Below are 18130 nucleotides of genomic sequence, written 5' to 3'. Positions count from 1 at the left end.
GATCGTAGGGGTGGGGGGGTGTAAATCAGATTTCTTTTTAATTCTGCACTGGCTGTCTTGACATTGCCCAGGCCCCTGTTCAGATCCAATCCGGGGACAGACTTGGTCCGGGGACAGTGTCCTCAGTTGGGGGACTGTCCCTGGAAACCCGGGGATGTCTGGTCACCATACTATATCTACTCTCCCCAGGAGCCTGCAGTCACTATATCTGGTCTCCCCAGGAGCCTGCAGTCACTATATCTACTCTCCCCAGGAGCCTGCAGTCACTATATCTGGTCTCCCCAGGAGCCTGCAGTCACTATATCTGGTCTCCCCAGGAGCCTGCAGTCACTATATCTGCTCCCCCAGGAGCCTGCAGTCACTATATCTGGTCTCCCCAGGAGCCTGCAGTCACTATATCTGCTCCCCCAGGAGCCTGCAGTCACTATATCTGCTCTCCCCAGGAGCCTGCAGTCACTATATCTGCTCTCCCCAGGAGCCTGCAGTCACTATATCTGCTCTCCCCAGGAGCCTGCAGTCACTATATCTGCTCTCCCCAGGAGCCTGCAGTCACTATATCTGCTCTCCCCAGGAGCCTGCAGTCACTATATCTGGTCTCCCCAGGAGCCTGCAGTCACTATATCTGGCCTCCCCAGGAGCCTGCAGTCACTATATCTGGCCTCCCCAGGAGCCTGCAGTCACTATATCTGGTGTCCCCAGGAGCCTGCAGTCACTATATCTGGTCTCCCCAGGAGCCTGCAGTCACTATATCTGGTCTCCCCAGGAGCCTGCAGTCACTATATCTGGCCTCCCCAGGAGCCTGCAGTCACTATATCTGGTCTCCCCAGGAGCCTGCAGTCACTATATCTGGTCTCCCCAGGAGCCTGCAGTCACTATATCTGGTCTCCCCAGGAGCCTGCAGTCACTATATCTGATCTCCCCAGGGAGCCTGCAGTCACTATATCTACTCTCCCCAGGAGCCTGCAGTCACTATATCTGCTCTCCCCAGGGAGCCTGCAGTCACTATATCTGGTCTCCCCAGGGAGCCTGCAGTCACTATATCTGGTCTCCCCAGGGAGCCTGCAGTCACTGTATCTGCTCTCCCAGGGAGCCTGCAGTCACTGTATCTGCTCTCCCCAGGCCCGCCAGGCCTTGCCATGTTGCCCTTGCACCCAGTTTTGTAGCCGGAACATGGCGGAACTTTATTCCTTCACCTCCAACTCTCACCCTCCGCTCCCCGCTGTCACTTGTACATGTGGAAGGGACAGCTTTGCTCTCAACGGCTCCTGGAACGAACAGGTCCCAGTACATATTCATGGTGAGGACAGATTTCCAGAGAGAGAAAACAATCTCCCTACAAGGTACGCCACCTACAGGACGGTAATATAGCCGGGCCAGGTAGGAGAGAGAGATGTGAAGGAAGCTTTGGTTGGGGTTGCACACCCCTGAACTCTATAAAGCATGCACCCCTAAACCCTGCATTTTGTATGTAGCGCACCCCTGAACTCTGTACATAGCACCCCTGAATCCTGCACTCTGTACATAGCACCCCTGAATCCTGCACTCTGTACGTAGCGCACCCCTGAATCCTACACTCTGTACATAGCCCACTCCTGAACTCTGTATATAGCACCCCTGAACTCCCCTCCGTCTCTCCATTCATCCCTCCATGCACTCTGTACATGGCACCCCTGAATCCTACACTCTGTACGTAGCGCACCCCTGAACCCTACACTCTGTACGTAGCGCACCCCTGAGCTCTGCACTCTGTACGTAGCGCACCCCTGAGCTCTGCACTCTGTACGTAGCGCACCCCTGAGCTCTGCACTCTGTACGTAGCGCACCCCTGAGCTCTGCACTCTGTACGTAGCGCACCCCTGAGCTCTGCACTCTGTAAGTAGCGCACCCCTGAGCTCTGCACTCTGTATGTAGCGCACCCCTGAGCTCTGCACTCTGTACGTAGCGCACCCCTGAGCTCTGCACTCTGTACATAGCGCACCCCTGAGCTCTGCACTCTGTACGTAGCGCACCCCTGAACTCTGCACTCTGTACGTAGCGCACCCCTGAACTCTGTACTCTATAGCACCCCTGAACTCTGTCAGTAGCATCCCTGAACTCTGCACTCTGTAAGTAGCACCCCTGAGCTCTGCACTCTGTACTTGGCATATCCCTGAACCCTGCACTTTGTACGTAGCGCACCCCTGAACCCTGCACTCTGTACTTGGCAAACCCCTGAACCCTGCACTTTGTACGTAGCACACCCCTGAACCCTGCACTCTGTACTTAGTGCACCCCTGAACCCTGCACTTTGTACGTAGCGCACCCCTGAACCCTGCACTCTGTACTTGGCACACCCCTGAACCCTGCACTTTGTACGTAGCACACCCCTGAACCCTGCACTCTGTACTTAGTGCACCCCTGAACCCTGCACTTTGTATGTAGCACTCCCCTGAACCCTGCACTTTGTACATAGTGTACCCCTGAACCCTGCACTTTGTATGTAGCGCACCCCTGAACCCTGCACTTTGTATGTAGCGCACCCCTGAACTCTGTACATAGCACCCCTGAACCCTGCACTCTGTACGTATTGCACCCCAGATACAGCCAGCCCTTTGAGGGTAACCATACTGCTGATGTGGCCCGCAATGAAATTGCATTTGACACCCCTGCTATAAAAAGTCTACAATTATGGCGTGACACCTCCATGACACCCTCAATAATCGCCTTTTTTGTATGTCGATGATATTTGCTGAGCCCGGAGTTCAGCTTTCAAAATGTATTTACAAACACTTATCTAAAAAGGTAACAAAAAAAAAAACAAAGTAATAAAGTATAATAATAATAATTAGTATTGTACTGGGGATGGACTGGTTGGTCTCTCCTCGGCCGGCCTGCGAAGGGTTAAAGTGGACGTTTGTCCGGTAGCGTGTTGTAATAATTGTAATGATTGTGTGATGAGGAAATGGCACAACCCTGACATTACACCAGGTACCCCCCCCCCCCCCTCGGAGGGCAGGACGCTCGCTGACGGGGGGGCTCCCAGCTTTGGGAAGGACTCCTCCTTAGTATTGTTATTTGGGGGGGAAAAGGAAAAGCGGTTTCCTGTTGCAGACTTGTGCTGACTTCGGCGCTGAGATATGGGGAGCTCTGCCAGCCGATTCAAGGACCTGCACTCCCCCTTCACCATAAGCTTCTGCCGCAAGGAGGGGGACCCGGAGGAGAAGGAGCTGGAGGAGCCGCTGACCGTCACCGAGAAGCCCAGGTGAGAGCACCTGTTCTATTACCAGCCAATCAGGATAGCAGTCAACCTGCTCGGTTGCCCCTGGTGAGGGCTCTGTGCGTTGCCTTGTATGCATTCTCCAGGTTTTATTTAAAGGGCTCATTTGTCCGATGTGGGCCGAGATCCGCACACATTCCTCGGTGTCCGTCTGTCTGTCTCTCTATAGGGGGAGATTTACTAAAACTGTTCCACTCAGAATCTGGTGCAGCCAATCAGCTTCTAACTTCAACTTGTTCAATGTAAGCTTTGACTATAAAACCTGGAAACTGATTGGTTGCTATACACAGCTACCCCAGATTCTGTGTGCACCTGTTTTAGTAAATTTCCTCCTTGGAGTCTGTCTGACTTTTCATCAGTCTGGCTATTTATTTTCATGTCCGTTTGTCAGTCTTGTGCCTCCATGTGTCTGTCCATCGGTCTGTCCATCTGTCTATGTATGTCCATCGGTCTGTGTGTCTGTCCATCGGTCTGTGTGTCTGTCCATCGGTCTGTCCGACTGTCTATGTCTGTCCATCGGTCTGTGTGTCTGTCCGTCTGTCTATGTATGTCCATCGGTCTGTGTGTCTGTCCATCGGTCTGTGTGTCTGTCCATCGGTCTGTGTGTCTGTCCATCGGTCTGAGTGTCTGTCTGTGTGTCTGTCCATCGGTCTGTGTGTCTGTCTGTGTGTCTGTCCATTGGTCAGTCTGTCCATCGGTCTGTGTGTCTGTCTGTGTGTCTGTCCATTGGTCAGTCTGTCCATCGGTCTGTGTGTCTGTCCATCGGTCAGTCTGTCCATCGGTCTGTGTGTCTGTCCATCGGTCAGTCTGTCCATCGGTCTGTGTGTCTGTCCATCGGTCAGTCTGTCCATCGGTCTGTCCGACTGTCTATGTCTGTCCATCGGTCTGTCCATCGGTCTATGTGTGTCATTCTAATATAAATCGTGTTGCCACCTCATCCCTTTAAAGCTTCATGCACACTGGACGTTTTTTGTCATTTTTACAGAAGCTGTTTTTGGCTCTAGACGTTTTTTTTTTTTTTTTCTACAGTCATTAAACCCCCCATCATGTTCCCCTAGGTGTCCATGTTCTCCTAGGTGTCCATGTTCCCCTTGGTGTCCATGTTCCCCTAGGTGTCCATGTTCTCCTAGGTGTCCATGTTCTCCTAGGTGTCCATGTTCCCCTTGGTGTCCATGTTCCCCTAGGTGTCCATGTTCTCCTTGGTGTCCATGTTCTCCTTGGTGTCCATGTTCCCCTAGGTGTCCATGTTCTCCTAGGTGTCCATGTTCTCCTAGGTGTCCATGTTCCCCTTGGTGTCCATGTTCCCCTAGGTGTCCATGTTCTCCTTGGTGTCCATGTTCTCCTTGGTGTCCATGTTCTCCTTGGTGTCCATGTTCTCCTAGGTGTCCATGTTCTCCTAGGTGTCCATGTTCCCCTAGGTGTCCATGTTCCCCTAGGTGTCCATGTTCTCCTTGGTGTCCATGTTCTCCTTGGTGTCCATGTTCTCCTAGGTGTCCATGTTCCCCTAGGTGTCCATGTTCTCCTAGGTGTCCATGTTCTCCTAGGTGTCCATCCACACATTGACTGTTATCAGCAGTTTTGGGCAGTGGCGTTTTTGAGCAGTAAAAACAAAACCCCCAAAACTAGAGGGTTCTGAGAGACGTTTTTCAGCTGTAAAAACGCTCTAACGCTGATAAAACGTCAAATGCTCAAAAACGTCACTCACCAGCGTTTAACGTTTTTGATCCATTGAAAAAAAATATAAAAATTTTTTCGTCAAAAAAAAATAAAACTTTAATGCGGAAAAACGCTATTGCAAAAACGTTAAAAAAAAAAGATGGAAAAACTCACTGCAAAGCTACTGACGTTTTTTAACACATGAGTTACTCGGGTTCTGGGGCTGATTGAGGTGGTAATTAAACTCACTTGGAGCCTCATCTGCATTCAGTCGTCCTCAGATCTGTGTAATTATTCGGGTTTATTGAAAACTAGCCACTGCTTATAACAAAAAATCAATAATAATAAAAATCACTTGAAACCTGAAAGTGAACAGCAACACTGAATAAACCAAATGCAAAAAAGAAAAGTATATGGAATGAAAGTCCATAAACAGTGAAAAAAGATTCCAGAATAGTGTAAGCGATCCTCCGAAGAGCGATGAAATCTTCACACAACACTGAGTGTCCCAATCACCTCTCCCCTCAGTATTGAACTCGCCAAACGTAGTTTCCTCGCACTCGTGTGTTTGGCAGCAGAACAGTTTACCCATAAAGGGTTAAATCCTCAGAATACCACTCTCCACTCTGCACCCTCCACCCTTCACTCTGCCCTGGACTCTCCACTCTCCGCTCTCCACACTCCGCTCTCCACACTCCGCTCTCCACTCTCCACACTCCGCTCTGTACTCTCCGCTCTCCACACTCCGCTCTCCACTCTGCCCTGGACTCTCCACTCTCCGCTCTCCGCTCTTCACGCTCCATGCTCCACTCTCCACTCTCCATTCTCCACTCTCTACTCTCTACTCTCTACTCTCCACTCTGTACTCTCCACACTCCGCTCTCCGCTCTGTACTCTCCGCTCTGTACTCTCCACTCTGTACTCTCCACACTCCACTCTCTGCTCTCCGCTCTGTACTCTCCACTCTGTACTCTCCACTCTGTACTCTCCACACTCCGCTCTCCGCTCTCCACTCTCCACTCTCCGCTCTCCACTCTCTGCTCTGTACTCTCCACTCTGTACTCTCCACACTCCGCTCTCCACTCTGTACTCTCCACACTCCGCTCTCCACTCTCCGCTCTCCACTCTCCACTCTCTGCTCTCCACTCTCCGCTCTCCGCTCTGTACTCTCCGCTCTGTACTCTCCGCTCTGTACTCTCCACTCTCCGCTCTCCACACTCCACTCTGTAATCTCCGCTCTGTACTCTCCGCTCTGTACTCTCCACTCTCCGCTCTCCACACTCCACTCTGTACTCTCCGCTCTCCACACTCCACTCTGTACTCTCCGCTCTCCACACTCCACTCTGTACTCTCCGCTCTCCACACTCCACTCTGTACTCTCCACTCTCCACTCTGTACTTTCCACACTCCTCTTTTCTCTCTCTTCTCTCCTCTTCTCTCCTCTTTTCTCTTCTCTTCTCTCCTCTTCTCTCTGCGCACTCTCCACTCTGCACTCGGTGCAATCCGGTGTAACACTCACATGTGACATCTTTTCCAATGCATGTTTTACATGTGTACTTTGTAAGTGCAATATTTAAACATTTTATACAATAAATGGATTATCGGTTTTGTCGTTATTACACGAGTGGAGCTTTCCTTTGTCTTCCCTTCATGTGAGTGTTACACCTGATTGCACCGAGTGGAGTGTGCAGAGTAGAGAGTACAGAGTGGAGAGCGGAGTGTGGAGAGTCCAGGGCAGAGCGGAGAGTGGAGAGTGGAGAGTCCAGGGCAGAGTACAGAGCGGAGAGTGGAGAGTACAGAGCGGAGTGTGGAGAGTACAGAGTGGAGAGTGGAGAGTACAGAGTGGAGAGTGGAGAGTGGAGAGTACAGAGTGGAGAGTACAGAGTGGAGAGTACATAGTGGAGAGCGGAGAGTGGAGAGTACAGAGTGGAGAGCGGAGAGTGGAGAGTACAGAGTGGAGAGTGGAGAGTACAGAGTGGAGAGTGGAGAGTGGAGAGTACAGAGTGGAGAGTACAGAGTGGAGAGTACATAGTGGAGAGCGGAGAGTGGAGAGTACAGAGTGGAGAGTGGAGAGTACAGAGTGGAGAGTGGAGAGTACAGAGTGGAGAGTACAGAGTGGAGAGTACAGAGTGGAGAGTGGAGAGTGGAGAGTACAGAGTGGAGAGTGGAGAGTACAGAGTGGAGAGCGGAGAGTGGAGAGTACAGAGTGGAGAGTGGAGAGTACAGAGTGGAGAGCGGAGTGTGGAGAGTACAGAGTGGAGAGTGGAGAGTGGAGAGTACAGAGTGGAGAGTGGAGAGTACAGAGTGGAGAGCGGAGTGTGGAGAGTACAGAGTGGAGAGTACAGAGTGGAGAGCGGAGAGTGGAGAGTACAGAGTGGAGAGTGGAGAGTACAGAGCGGAGAGTGGAGAGTACAGAGTGGAGAGTGGAGAGTGGAGAGTACAGAGCGGAGAGTAGAGAGTACAGAGTGGAGAGCGGAGAGTACAGAGCGGAGAGTGGAGAGTACAGAGTGGAGAGTGGAGAGTACAGAGTGGAGAGCGGAGACTGGAGAGTACAGAGTGGAGAGCGGAGTGTGGAGAGTACAGAGCGGAGAGTGGAGAGTACAGAGTGGAGAGTACAGAGTGGAGAGTACAGAGTGGAGAGCGGAGTGTGGAGAGTACAGAGTGGAGAGTGGAGAGTACAGAGTGGAGAGTGGAGAGTACAGAGTGGAGAGTGGAGAGTACAGAGTGGAGAGCGGAGTGTGGAGAGTACAGAGTGGAGAGTGGAGAGTACAGAGTGGAGAGTACAGAGTGGAGAGCGGAGAGTGGAGAGTACAGAGTGGAGAGTACAGAGTGGAGAGCGGAGAGTGGAGAGTACAGAGCGGAGTGTGGAGAGTACAGAGTGGAGAGTACAGAGTGGAGAGCGGAGAGTGGAGAGTACAGAGCGGAGTGTGGTGAGTACAGAGTGGAGAGTGGAGAGTACAGAGTGGAGAGTACAGAGTGGAGAGCGGAGAGTGGAGAGTACAGAGCGGAGTGTGGAGAGTACAGAGTGGAGAGTACAGAGTGGAGAGTACAGAGTGGAGAGCGGAGTGTGGAGAGTACAGAGCGGAGTGTGGAGAGTACAGAGCGGAGAGTGGAGAGTACAGAGTGGAGAGTACAGAGTGGAGAGTACAGAGTGGAGAGCGGAGTGTGGAGAGTACAGAGTGGAGAGTGGAGAGTACAGAGTGGAGAGTGGAGAGTACAGAGTGGAGAGTGGAGAGTACAGAGTGGAGAGCGGAGTGTGGAGAGTACAGAGTGGAGAGTGGAGAGTACAGAGTGGAGAGTACAGAGTGGAGAGCGGAGAGTGGAGAGTACAGAGTGGAGAGTACAGAGTGGAGAGCGGAGAGTGGAGAGTACAGAGCGGAGTGTGGAGAGTACAGAGTGGAGAGTACAGAGTGGAGAGCGGAGAGTGGAGAGTACAGAGCGGAGTGTGGTGAGTACAGAGTGGAGAGTGGAGAGTACAGAGTGGAGAGTACAGAGTGGAGAGCGGAGAGTGGAGAGTACAGAGCGGAGTGTGGAGAGTACAGAGTGGAGAGTACAGAGTGGAGAGTACAGAGTGGAGAGCGGAGTGTGGAGAGTACAGAGCGGAGTGTGGAGAGTACAGAGCGGAGTGTGGAGAGTACAGAGTGGAGAGTGGAGAGTACAGAGTGGAGAGTACAGAGTGGAGAGCGGAGAGTGGAGAGTACAGAGCGGAGTGTGGAGAGTACAGAGTGGAGAGTGGAGAGTACAGAGTGGAGAGTACAGAGTGGAGTGTGGAGAGTACAGAGTGGAGAGCGGAGAGTGGAGAGTACAGAGTGGAGAGTGGAGAGTACAGAGTGGAGAGTACAGAGTGGAGAGCGGAGAGTGGAGAGTACAGAGCGGAGTGTGGAGAGTACAGAGTGGAGAGTGGAGAGTACAGAGTGGAGAGTACAGAGTGGAGTGTGGAGAGTACAGAGTGGAGAGCGGAGAGTGGAGAGTACAGAGTGGAGAGCGGAGAGTGGAGAGTACAGAGCGGAGTGTGGAGAGTACAGAGTGGAGAGCGGAGAGCGGAGAGTGGAGAGTACAGAGCGGAGTGTGGAGAGTACAGAGTGGAGAGCGGAGAGCGGAGAGTGGAGAGTACAGAGCGGAGTGTGGAGAGTACAGAGTGGAGAGTACAGAGTGGAGAGTACAGAGTGGAGAGTACAGAGTGGAGAGTACAGAGTGGAGAGTACAGAGTGGAGAGTGGAGAGTACAGAGTGGAGAGTGGAGAGTACAGAGTGGAGAGTGGAGAGTACAGAGTGGAGAGTACAGAGTGGAGAGCGGAGAGTGGAGAGCGGAGAGTACAGAGTGGAGAGTGGAGAGTGGTGTTCTGAGGATTTAACCCTTTATGGGTAAACTGTTCTGCTGCCAAACACACGAGTGCGAGGAAACTACGTTTGGCGAGTTCAATACTGAGGGGAGAGGTGATTGGGACACTCAGTGTTGTGTGAAGATTTCATCGCTCTTCGGAGGATCGCTTACACTTTTCTGGAATCTTTTTGCACTGTTTATGGACTTTCATTCACTGATTTTCTATTCCATATACTTTTCTCTTTTGCATTTGGTTTATTCAGCGCTGCTGTTCACTTTTAGGTTTCAAGGGATTTTCATTATTATATTGGTCTAATGGGTCTGTGTTTCAGATTAGCCCCCCTTAAACTACTTTTCAGACCCCTGAGCAGGCCCCCCTTCAGACTTCAGATCAGCCCCCTCAATCTATTGGTCTACAGTGCCTTGAAAAAGTATTCATACCCCTTGACATTTTTCCACATTTTGTTACAACCAAAAACGTAAATGTATTTTATTGGGATTTTATGTGATAGACCAACACAAAGTGTCACATAACTGTGAAGTGGAAGGAAAATGATAAATGATACAAATAAATATGTGAAAAGTGTGGGGGAGGGGCATTTGTATGGCGCCCCCCGGAGTCAATACTTTGTAGAACCCCCTTTCTCTACAAGTCTTTTTGGGGATGTCTCTACCAGCTTTGCACATCTAGAGAGGACATTTCTCCCCATTCTTCTTTGTAAAATATCTCAAGCTCTGTCAGATTGGATGGAGAGCGTCTGTGAACAGCAATTTTTCAAGTCTTGCCACAGATTCTCAATGTGATTTAGGTCTGGACTGTGACTGGGCCATTCTAACACATGAATATGCTTTGATCTAAACCATTCCATTGTAGCTCTGGCTGGATGTTTCGGGTCGTTGTCCTGCTGGAAGGTGAACCTCCGCCCCAGTCTCAAGTCTTTTGTAGACTAACAGGTTTTCTTCTAAGATTGTCCTGTATTTGTCTCCATCCATCTTCCCATCAACTCTGACCAGCTTCCCTGTCCCTGCTGAAGAAAAGCATCCCCACCACATGATGCTGCCACCACCATGTTTCACGGTGGGGATGGTGTGTTCAGGGGGATGGGCAGTGTTAGTTTTCCCCACACATAGCGTTTTACTTTAAGACCAGAAAGTTGAATTTTGGTCTCATGTGACCAGATCACCTTCTTCCACATGTTTGCTGTGTCCTCCACATGGCTTCTCACAAACTACAAACAGGACTTCTTATGACTTTCTTTCACCAATGTCTTTCTTCTTGTCACTCTTCCATAAAGGGCAGATTTGTGGAGAACACGACTAATAGTTGTCCTGTGGACTGATTCTCCCACCTGAGCTGTGGATCTCTGCAGCTCCTCCAGAGTTACCATGGACCTCTTGGCTCTTCTCTGATGAATGCTCTCCTTGCCCAGCCGGTCAGTTTAGGTGGACGGCCATGTCTTGGTAGGTTTGCAGTTGTGCCATACTCTTTCCATTTTCCGATGATGGATTGAACAGAGCTCCGTGAGATGTTCAAAGCTTGGGAGATTTTTAGGGATGAGGAGAATAAACTTTTATCAACAATATTCCAGCTAATCGCTCCGTCTATTTCTGCATCTCAGATCTCAGGATATCAAGGTAAAGTAGTAACAAGAATAAGCTGATTTTTTTTTTTTTTGGGACCCCAGGGTTCCATCCCTCTGTTTATGACCCCATAGGGACCCCAGTGTTCCATCTCTTTGTGTATGACCTCAGAGGGAGCCCGGGGGTTCCATCTCTTTGTGTATGACCTCAGAGGGAGCCCGGGGGTTCCATCTCTCTGTGTATGATCCCATAGAGAGCCCGGGGGTTCCATCTCTCTGTGTATGATCCCATAGAGAGCCCGGGGGTTCCATCTCTCTGTGTATGACCCCAGAGGGAGCCCGGTGATCTATATATTTTTTTTTTTTTTTTTTGTGTGACCCCCATAGGGATCCCACAGTTCCATACCTGTGTGTGCCCCCACCCTCTGTTCTATCTGGTTTTCTATCTCTCTTTCTGGCTCATCAGATGTAGCTCGTGGCGCAGCTGTTGGTGGAGTTTTTGGAGCCAACAGATCCCAATCTTCCTGTGTGTGATCTTCATTGTTTTTATGAATTGCATAGAATATGTTTGATGAAATGTTGGTGTGGTTCTAGGAAAGTTTTCCCCAGGATTGCTCTGACCACATCCTGCGGGATTTTGGGATGGATTCAGACTGCCATGTAACCCTGCTTTCCTCATTGTATCCGGCCAGACAATGATTGGCGTTGTTCCCTGCCAGCCACAGGGCAGAGAATATCGGTGCCAGCCGCTCTCTATAACCTATTAACTCTTTATGTATGCTGGAAAGCTCATACCTGGGAAACCTCTCTAGCGGCTCAATATCGCCCCCTTATGGTGGCCCTAAACAGGCTGATCTTCACCTGAGAATCAGAGCAGACCCTTGGTGTCCTAACCAGGAAAAGAGGACCTGTCTTTTAGGATTGGCCCTTAAGGAAAAACAGACCTTAATGTGTATGTACAGCCCAAACTAGAATGGGAAAAGGGAAGGGTTTGCTGCTGAGCAGCGCCTGTCCGGTGTGGCCCTCCAGAAAAGTATGGAGGCTCTGAGACCGATGGGCCGACCTAATTGCTCGTTTAGTGTCAGGAGACCCACAAAAGGCCTATTACGACCTCACTCCTGAGGACGCTAGGGTCTGTATCCCTGTGAGGTTCCAACCCATCCAGGGGTGACAACGGCTGTCGAAGTACAAAAGGTAAATGTACAATATGATCCAGTTGGTCACTAAATGGTTGCGGCTCAAAACCTTGACAGGACCCCAAATAGTGGAGAGGGTCGTGATGGATTGGTATCTTTGGTCTCTACTGGTGGACCTACAGCGGTGGATGTGCAGTACAGAGTACCACCCTGCCCCCAGTACCAATCCTCCCCATTGGACAGGGATGGAGAGAGAGTTGGGAGCGCCGATTGCTGCACTCGTCTGAGGTTAGACATACAGAACACATCATTTAACGTCATTAATGATTACCTTTCCATTGGCATCCGTTCTAATCTTCTACTTCCTAAAAATTCTAACTTTTCCCTCCAGCCACCATGAACCGTACTTTTTGTGAAATAAATTTTTCCAGAATTTCCAGCTGTATGCTGAAAAATCTCCCCTTTTTGTCCTGAATTCTTAATGAGAAATCGCATTATACTCCCTGAGCCTAGGTACGCCCGAGATCGGTGCGCTCCCTGAGCCTAGGCACGCCCGAAATCGGTGCGCTCCCTGTGCCTAGGCACGCCCGAGATTGTAGTCTTATAGCTGTATATCTGCAGTGTGAGATCATCTAAAACAGTGGTCTCCAAACCGCAGCCTGGGGGCTGGATGTTTGCTTTTATCCACTCCTTGGGGGCATTGGGGACAATATTCTGCCAACTGACACCAATGACGGGGCACTGTTCCTTCCAGTGACCCCAATGACGGGGCACTATTCCTCCCACTGACACAGACAGGGCCATCTTTAATATTAATTGGACCCGGGCTCTGAGACATACAGTAATTGGCAGCTAGACTCCTAAGGAGTTTACTGCAGCAGACCAGGCAGCGATTGCGATTGGTTGCCAGAGGTTACAGCATATCATTACCACTCGCTGACTGGTTGCTAGAGGTTACAGAACATCATTACCGCTCACTGATTAGTTACTAGAGGTTACAGCACATCATTTCTGCTTGCTGATTGATTGCTAGAGGTTACTGCACATCCTTATCACTCACTGATTGGTTGCTAGAGGTTACAGAACATCATTTACTGCTCACTGATTGGTGCCCTATCTACAGAATGCAGGATTGAGGGGCACACTACATAAAGAGTGCATAGTTAAAGCGGAGTTCCACACAAAAATGGAACTTCCGCTTTTCTGAACCCTCCCCCCTCTGGTGTCACATTTGGCACCTTTCAGGGGGGAGGGGGGTGCAGATACCTGTCTAAGACAGGTATTTGCACCCACTTCTGGCATAGACTCCCATGGGAGTCTATGCCTCTTCCCATCCCCACCGCGCTGTCTGCTGGGAACACACAGCTCCCAGGAGAGAGCGGGGACCATTTGGGACGCGCAGCGGGACTCGCGCATGCGCAATAGGGAACCGGGAAGTGAAGCTGCAACGCTTCACTTCCTGATTCCCTCAGCTAGGATGGCAGCGGCAGCTGCCGAGAACCGAGCGGGTTCTCGGCGTCCCCTGCCGACATCGCTGGACCCCGGGACAGGTAAGTGGCCATGTATTAAAAGTCAGCAGCTGCAGTATTTGTAGCTGCTGGCTTTTAATATTTTTTTGGGGGGATGTGGGTGAACCCCCGCTTTAAAAAGGGCAGAACTCCGGCAGACAGCTCAGGGCTGGGGGTAGCGCAGGCCCAGGGCCCCCCAACAATGACAGGACCCTGGGCAGATGCCCCTTTTGCCCCGCGTTAAAGACAGCCCTGGACATCAATAATGGGGCACTATTCCTCCGCCCCAGCCCCCAAAAACAAATGTGACAATGTTTGTTAACTCCCACTGAAGCCAGGAAAATATCCATTCCACTGGTCACAGTCTGGCCCCCTCAAAAGTCTGAAGGCAAATAAACTGGCCTTTTGTTTAGAAAGTTAGGAGATCCTTGATCTAAGACATTGTTTCCTCTGACTGGAAGTCTCTTGAGATTTGAACCCGAATTTGGTGATGTAATTATAGTGCTGATCGCTGTTCTCCTTGCTGGAGAGGAAGCTGTACCTGAGGAGCTACAGTACAAGGATCTCCCTGCTTCTCCTTCATCCATTCTGTGGATCTGTGCTTCCTCCACCTCTTATCTTATTGACCCTCCAGTCATCAGATCACCCGTCCTGACATAAGGAAGCAAAGCCCTGCCTTTGCCAAGATGGCTGTCTCCACCCTGAGGCTCCGTACAGAACAAGACATGGAAAGTCAGTAATGGGGAGAAAATCGGCTGCAAGGAGATCACAGGCAGTACCGGTCCTTTTGCCCTTGGCTTGCACAGTACAGGTCCTCTTTAATACTTTGAGTCACTGACTTTGAATGGGGTTTCACTTGCTGCATGCTTGTATTGAGTCAGGTAAGCAGAACTGTCAGCAGGTGAGCACTCTGCCCCCCCCCCGTAGGTCTTCTTCTATCCTCTATACCAGTGACGGTGAACCTTGGCACCCCAGATGTTTTGGAACTACATTTCCTATTATGCTCATGCACCCTGCAGTGTGGTTGAGCATCATGGGAAATGTAGTTCCAAAACATCTGGGGTGCCAAGGTTCACCATCACTGCTATATACAATAGATATACAGTGCCTGTTCCGTGTTGTACGATTTTTTTTTTTCTTTTCCCAGGCATGTGTCGAGTATTTGTATTTATTTTTTTATCTCATGAGTATTTTTTTTTTTACATTTTGTTGTTTGGCTTCAGATTTATAAATTGTGGCTTTTGCATTCTCTGTGTGTCTGAGATACAACAATCACGGGCCGGAGAACGTTTCTGTTGTAATTTCTTCATATAGTTTATATGCAAAATTGTAGCAAATTTAGGAGGTTGCATTAGTGAAAATGTTACAATCTGATCTGTTGTGATTGCCCCCCTCACCTCCCTAGAGGATCCCCCTCCAGAATTTACAGCAGCTGTTTTGTGAGGATCAGGAGATCATGGACATGTTGGGTGAATCTCCCCTCGGAGGATGAAGTTTGGGGGATTGCACTTTCCCTAACAATCTCCATTCCAGAACTGTCATTGCCCCAGCATGGGAGGGAGGCCGTGTTGATGGAGGCCTGGCAGGGCTGGGATATAAATGACGCACTGGATATAGCTCAGGACACTTCCTCCTCTAATGTCCCCGGATCAGGTGTCCCCTCACAGCTTTACATAGCCTGCTAATAAATAAAGGTCAGAGACAGCCAGGACACGGGGACAGAGGAGGCAGCCGGGACACCCTGGAGGCTGACCACATGAAGGAGGCCAGAGCAGTGAGAATGGGGGATCAGGATGGGGAGGGAGGTCACTGTGCCAGGGCTCAGGGGTCAATAACAGGCCCAGGTGACCTCTACTACATGAGAGGGGATGATGTACCTACAAATATGGAGCCTTCAGGGCTAGAAAACATGTCCTGTTACTGGATTCTGAGGACAACATTGTGTACTGGAGTACCTGGACTGTGTATATTGTATATTAGAGGGGAGGAGGACAGTGGCCATTGTATATATGAAGACGGTGGCCATTGTATGTTGGAGAGGAGGACGGTGTATATTGGGGGACAATGTATATTGGAGGATGATAGCCATTGTATATTGGAGAGGACGACTGTATGTTGGGGGGACGGTGTATATAAGAGGACATTGTATATTGGAGGACGGTGGTCATTGTATATTGTAGAGGAGGATGGTATATATTGGAGGACAGTGCCATTATATATTGGGGGACTGTTTATATAAGAGGACATTGTATATTGGAGGACGGTGGCCATTGTATATTGGAGGATGGTATCCATTGTATATTGGAGGACCGTGGGCATTGTATATTGGAGAAGAGGACGGTGTATGCTGGGGGATGGTGTATAGTAGAGGACATTTGTATATTGTAGGGCGGTGGCATTGTATATCAGAGAGGAGAACGGGGTATGTTGGGGGACCATGTATATTAGAGGCCATTGTATATTGGAGGATGGTGGCCATTGTATATCGGAGAGAAGGTTGGTGTATGTTGGGGACGGTGTATATTAGAGGCCATTGTATATTGGAGAGGAGGACGGTGTATATTAGAGGCCATTGTATATTGGAGAGGAGGACGGTGTATATTAGAGGCCATTGTATATTGGAGAGGAGGACGGTGTATATTAGAGGCCATTGTATATTGGAGAGGAGGACGGTGTATATTAGAGGCCATTGTTTATTTGAGGACGGTGGGCATTGTATATCGGAGAGGACGGTGTATGTTGGGGGGCCGTGTATATTAGAGGCCATTGTATTTTGGAGGATGTTGGCCATTGTATATTGGAGGACCGTGGACATTGTATATTGGAGAGGAGGTCGTTGTATGTTGGGGGACGGTGTATATTAGAGGCCATTGTATATTGGAGGACGGTGTATATTGGAGGCGGTGCATATTGGAGGATGGTGGCCATTGTATATCGGAGGACGGTGTATATCGGAGGACGGTGTATATCGGAGGACGGTGTATATCGGAGGACGGTGTATGTAATAATGAAATGTTCTGTTGCAGTTTTTGGATGTTGTGACCTCAGATGTAGAATATCTCAGCCTTATAACGATCGCTATTTCAGTTCAGTTGAAGGTTTATAACAGATCGGATTCTCTAACCTTCGTGGTGTGAGATCTGATTGTACGGGAAAACATTTCCCAGTAATGATTGTGCGTTCTCCCTCCAAGGTCACCCACAGAACCGTACAGCAATGATCCTCAATGCTCCCCCCCCTTAGTTTACAGATATAACATACGGACAATCAGACGGTGTCGATGAGGGGTTTTCAGGGGCCTTATAGACCAGGGGCCCCTCTGGACACATAGAATACCCATGGATCCCATTTAGACTGTTTTGGATCGAATGCTTTTTAAATGAACAAAACAGAACGTGTCTGATTGGTGCAATGTCACATTATGATGAGGAAATAATTCATAGATAGAAAAGTAGATAAATGATACAATGTTTCACCACAATGTAATGTATGGACTGCGTTGTGTCTATAAAGACCGGGGGGCACATTGTGTTGCAGAGTATTAATGGACTGTATACAAGTTGTACAGGACATAAGAGGTCCTCGATGGGCAATATATCTCCTCTTTTATATGAATTAGCAGCCAATCGGAGAGCAGTGTGCAGAGAGGGGATTATGGTCCCTTTAAGGGGCAGTCGAGGGTTAATTTACCTGCGGTTGCGATATGTGCGCAGAATACTCCGGACCGCACGTCTGTGTTGTGGAAGAATAAAACCTTTTCCCTGTATTCTATGACTGCACCCCAGATTATAGTATAGAGGACGGTGTACATTGTATTATACAGTAATAATGGACTGTATATTCGAGTATTACAGGGCTGACCATGTCGGGGACTATATGAGAATCAGCTGATTGTGTAGACTATTTGTGGAGTTGGGGGGACTGTATACAATGTATGATGGGATTATTCTCAAACCCTTCATCACATATTCATATTGGTGGGCAGTATAGTATGGAATGGTACATTGGGGGGGGGGGGGGGGGGTAGAGGGCGGAATGGTACATTGGGGAGGGGGGAGGGTATATAGGGTGGAATAGTACATTTAGGGGTTATATAGGCTGGAATAGTACAGTTGGAAGGGTATACATTGGGGGAGGGGTATAGGATGGGGGTGGGGGCCTATATGAATGAATAATACATTGGGGGGGTATAGGTTGGAATAATACATTGGTATAGGATCGACTAGTATATTTGGGGGGGTAAAGGATAGAATAGTACATTGGGGGTATAGAATGGAATGGTGCATTGAGAGTGGGGGGTATAAGACTCAATGATACATTGGGGGTGGGGGGATATAGGATGGATTATACATTGGGCTTGGGGGGGGGGTGTATAGGATTCAATGGTACATAGGGAGTGGTATGAAATGGAACGATACAATGGGGGGATATGGGATGGAATGATACATTTGGGGGTGGGGGGGTATTGGATTGAATGGTACATGGGGGTGGGGGGTATATGATGGACTGATTCATTGGGGGTGGGATATAGGATTGAATGGTACATGGGGGGGTATATGTTGGAAGATAGGAAGAATACATTCGGGGTTGGGGGTATAGGATGGAATGGTACGGGGGGGATATAGGATTGAATGGTACATGGGGGGGTATAGGATGGAATGATACATTGAG

The 18130-nt window shown here is 49.6% G+C and overlaps 1 protein-coding gene across 1 annotated transcript in view; it reads left to right on the top strand.

Moving 5' to 3' along the window:
- Nucleotides 1-3055: 3055 nt before the first annotated feature.
- Nucleotides 3056-18130, top strand: part of NOS3 (nitric oxide synthase 3) — a 67921-nt gene continuing 52846 nt past the window's right edge. The window contains 1 exon segment of the mRNA XM_073632574.1: nucleotides 3056-3241. Coding sequence (XP_073488675.1) covers nucleotides 3117-3241 — 125 coding nt within the window. The 5' untranslated portion in view covers nucleotides 3056-3116.

This window comes from Aquarana catesbeiana, linkage group LG05, assembly GCF_042186555.1.
Source record: "Aquarana catesbeiana isolate 2022-GZ linkage group LG05, ASM4218655v1, whole genome shotgun sequence".
Classification (NCBI taxonomy): domain Eukaryota; kingdom Metazoa; phylum Chordata; class Amphibia; order Anura; family Ranidae; genus Aquarana; species Aquarana catesbeiana.
This window is presented reverse-complemented; position numbering and strand designations above follow the sequence as displayed.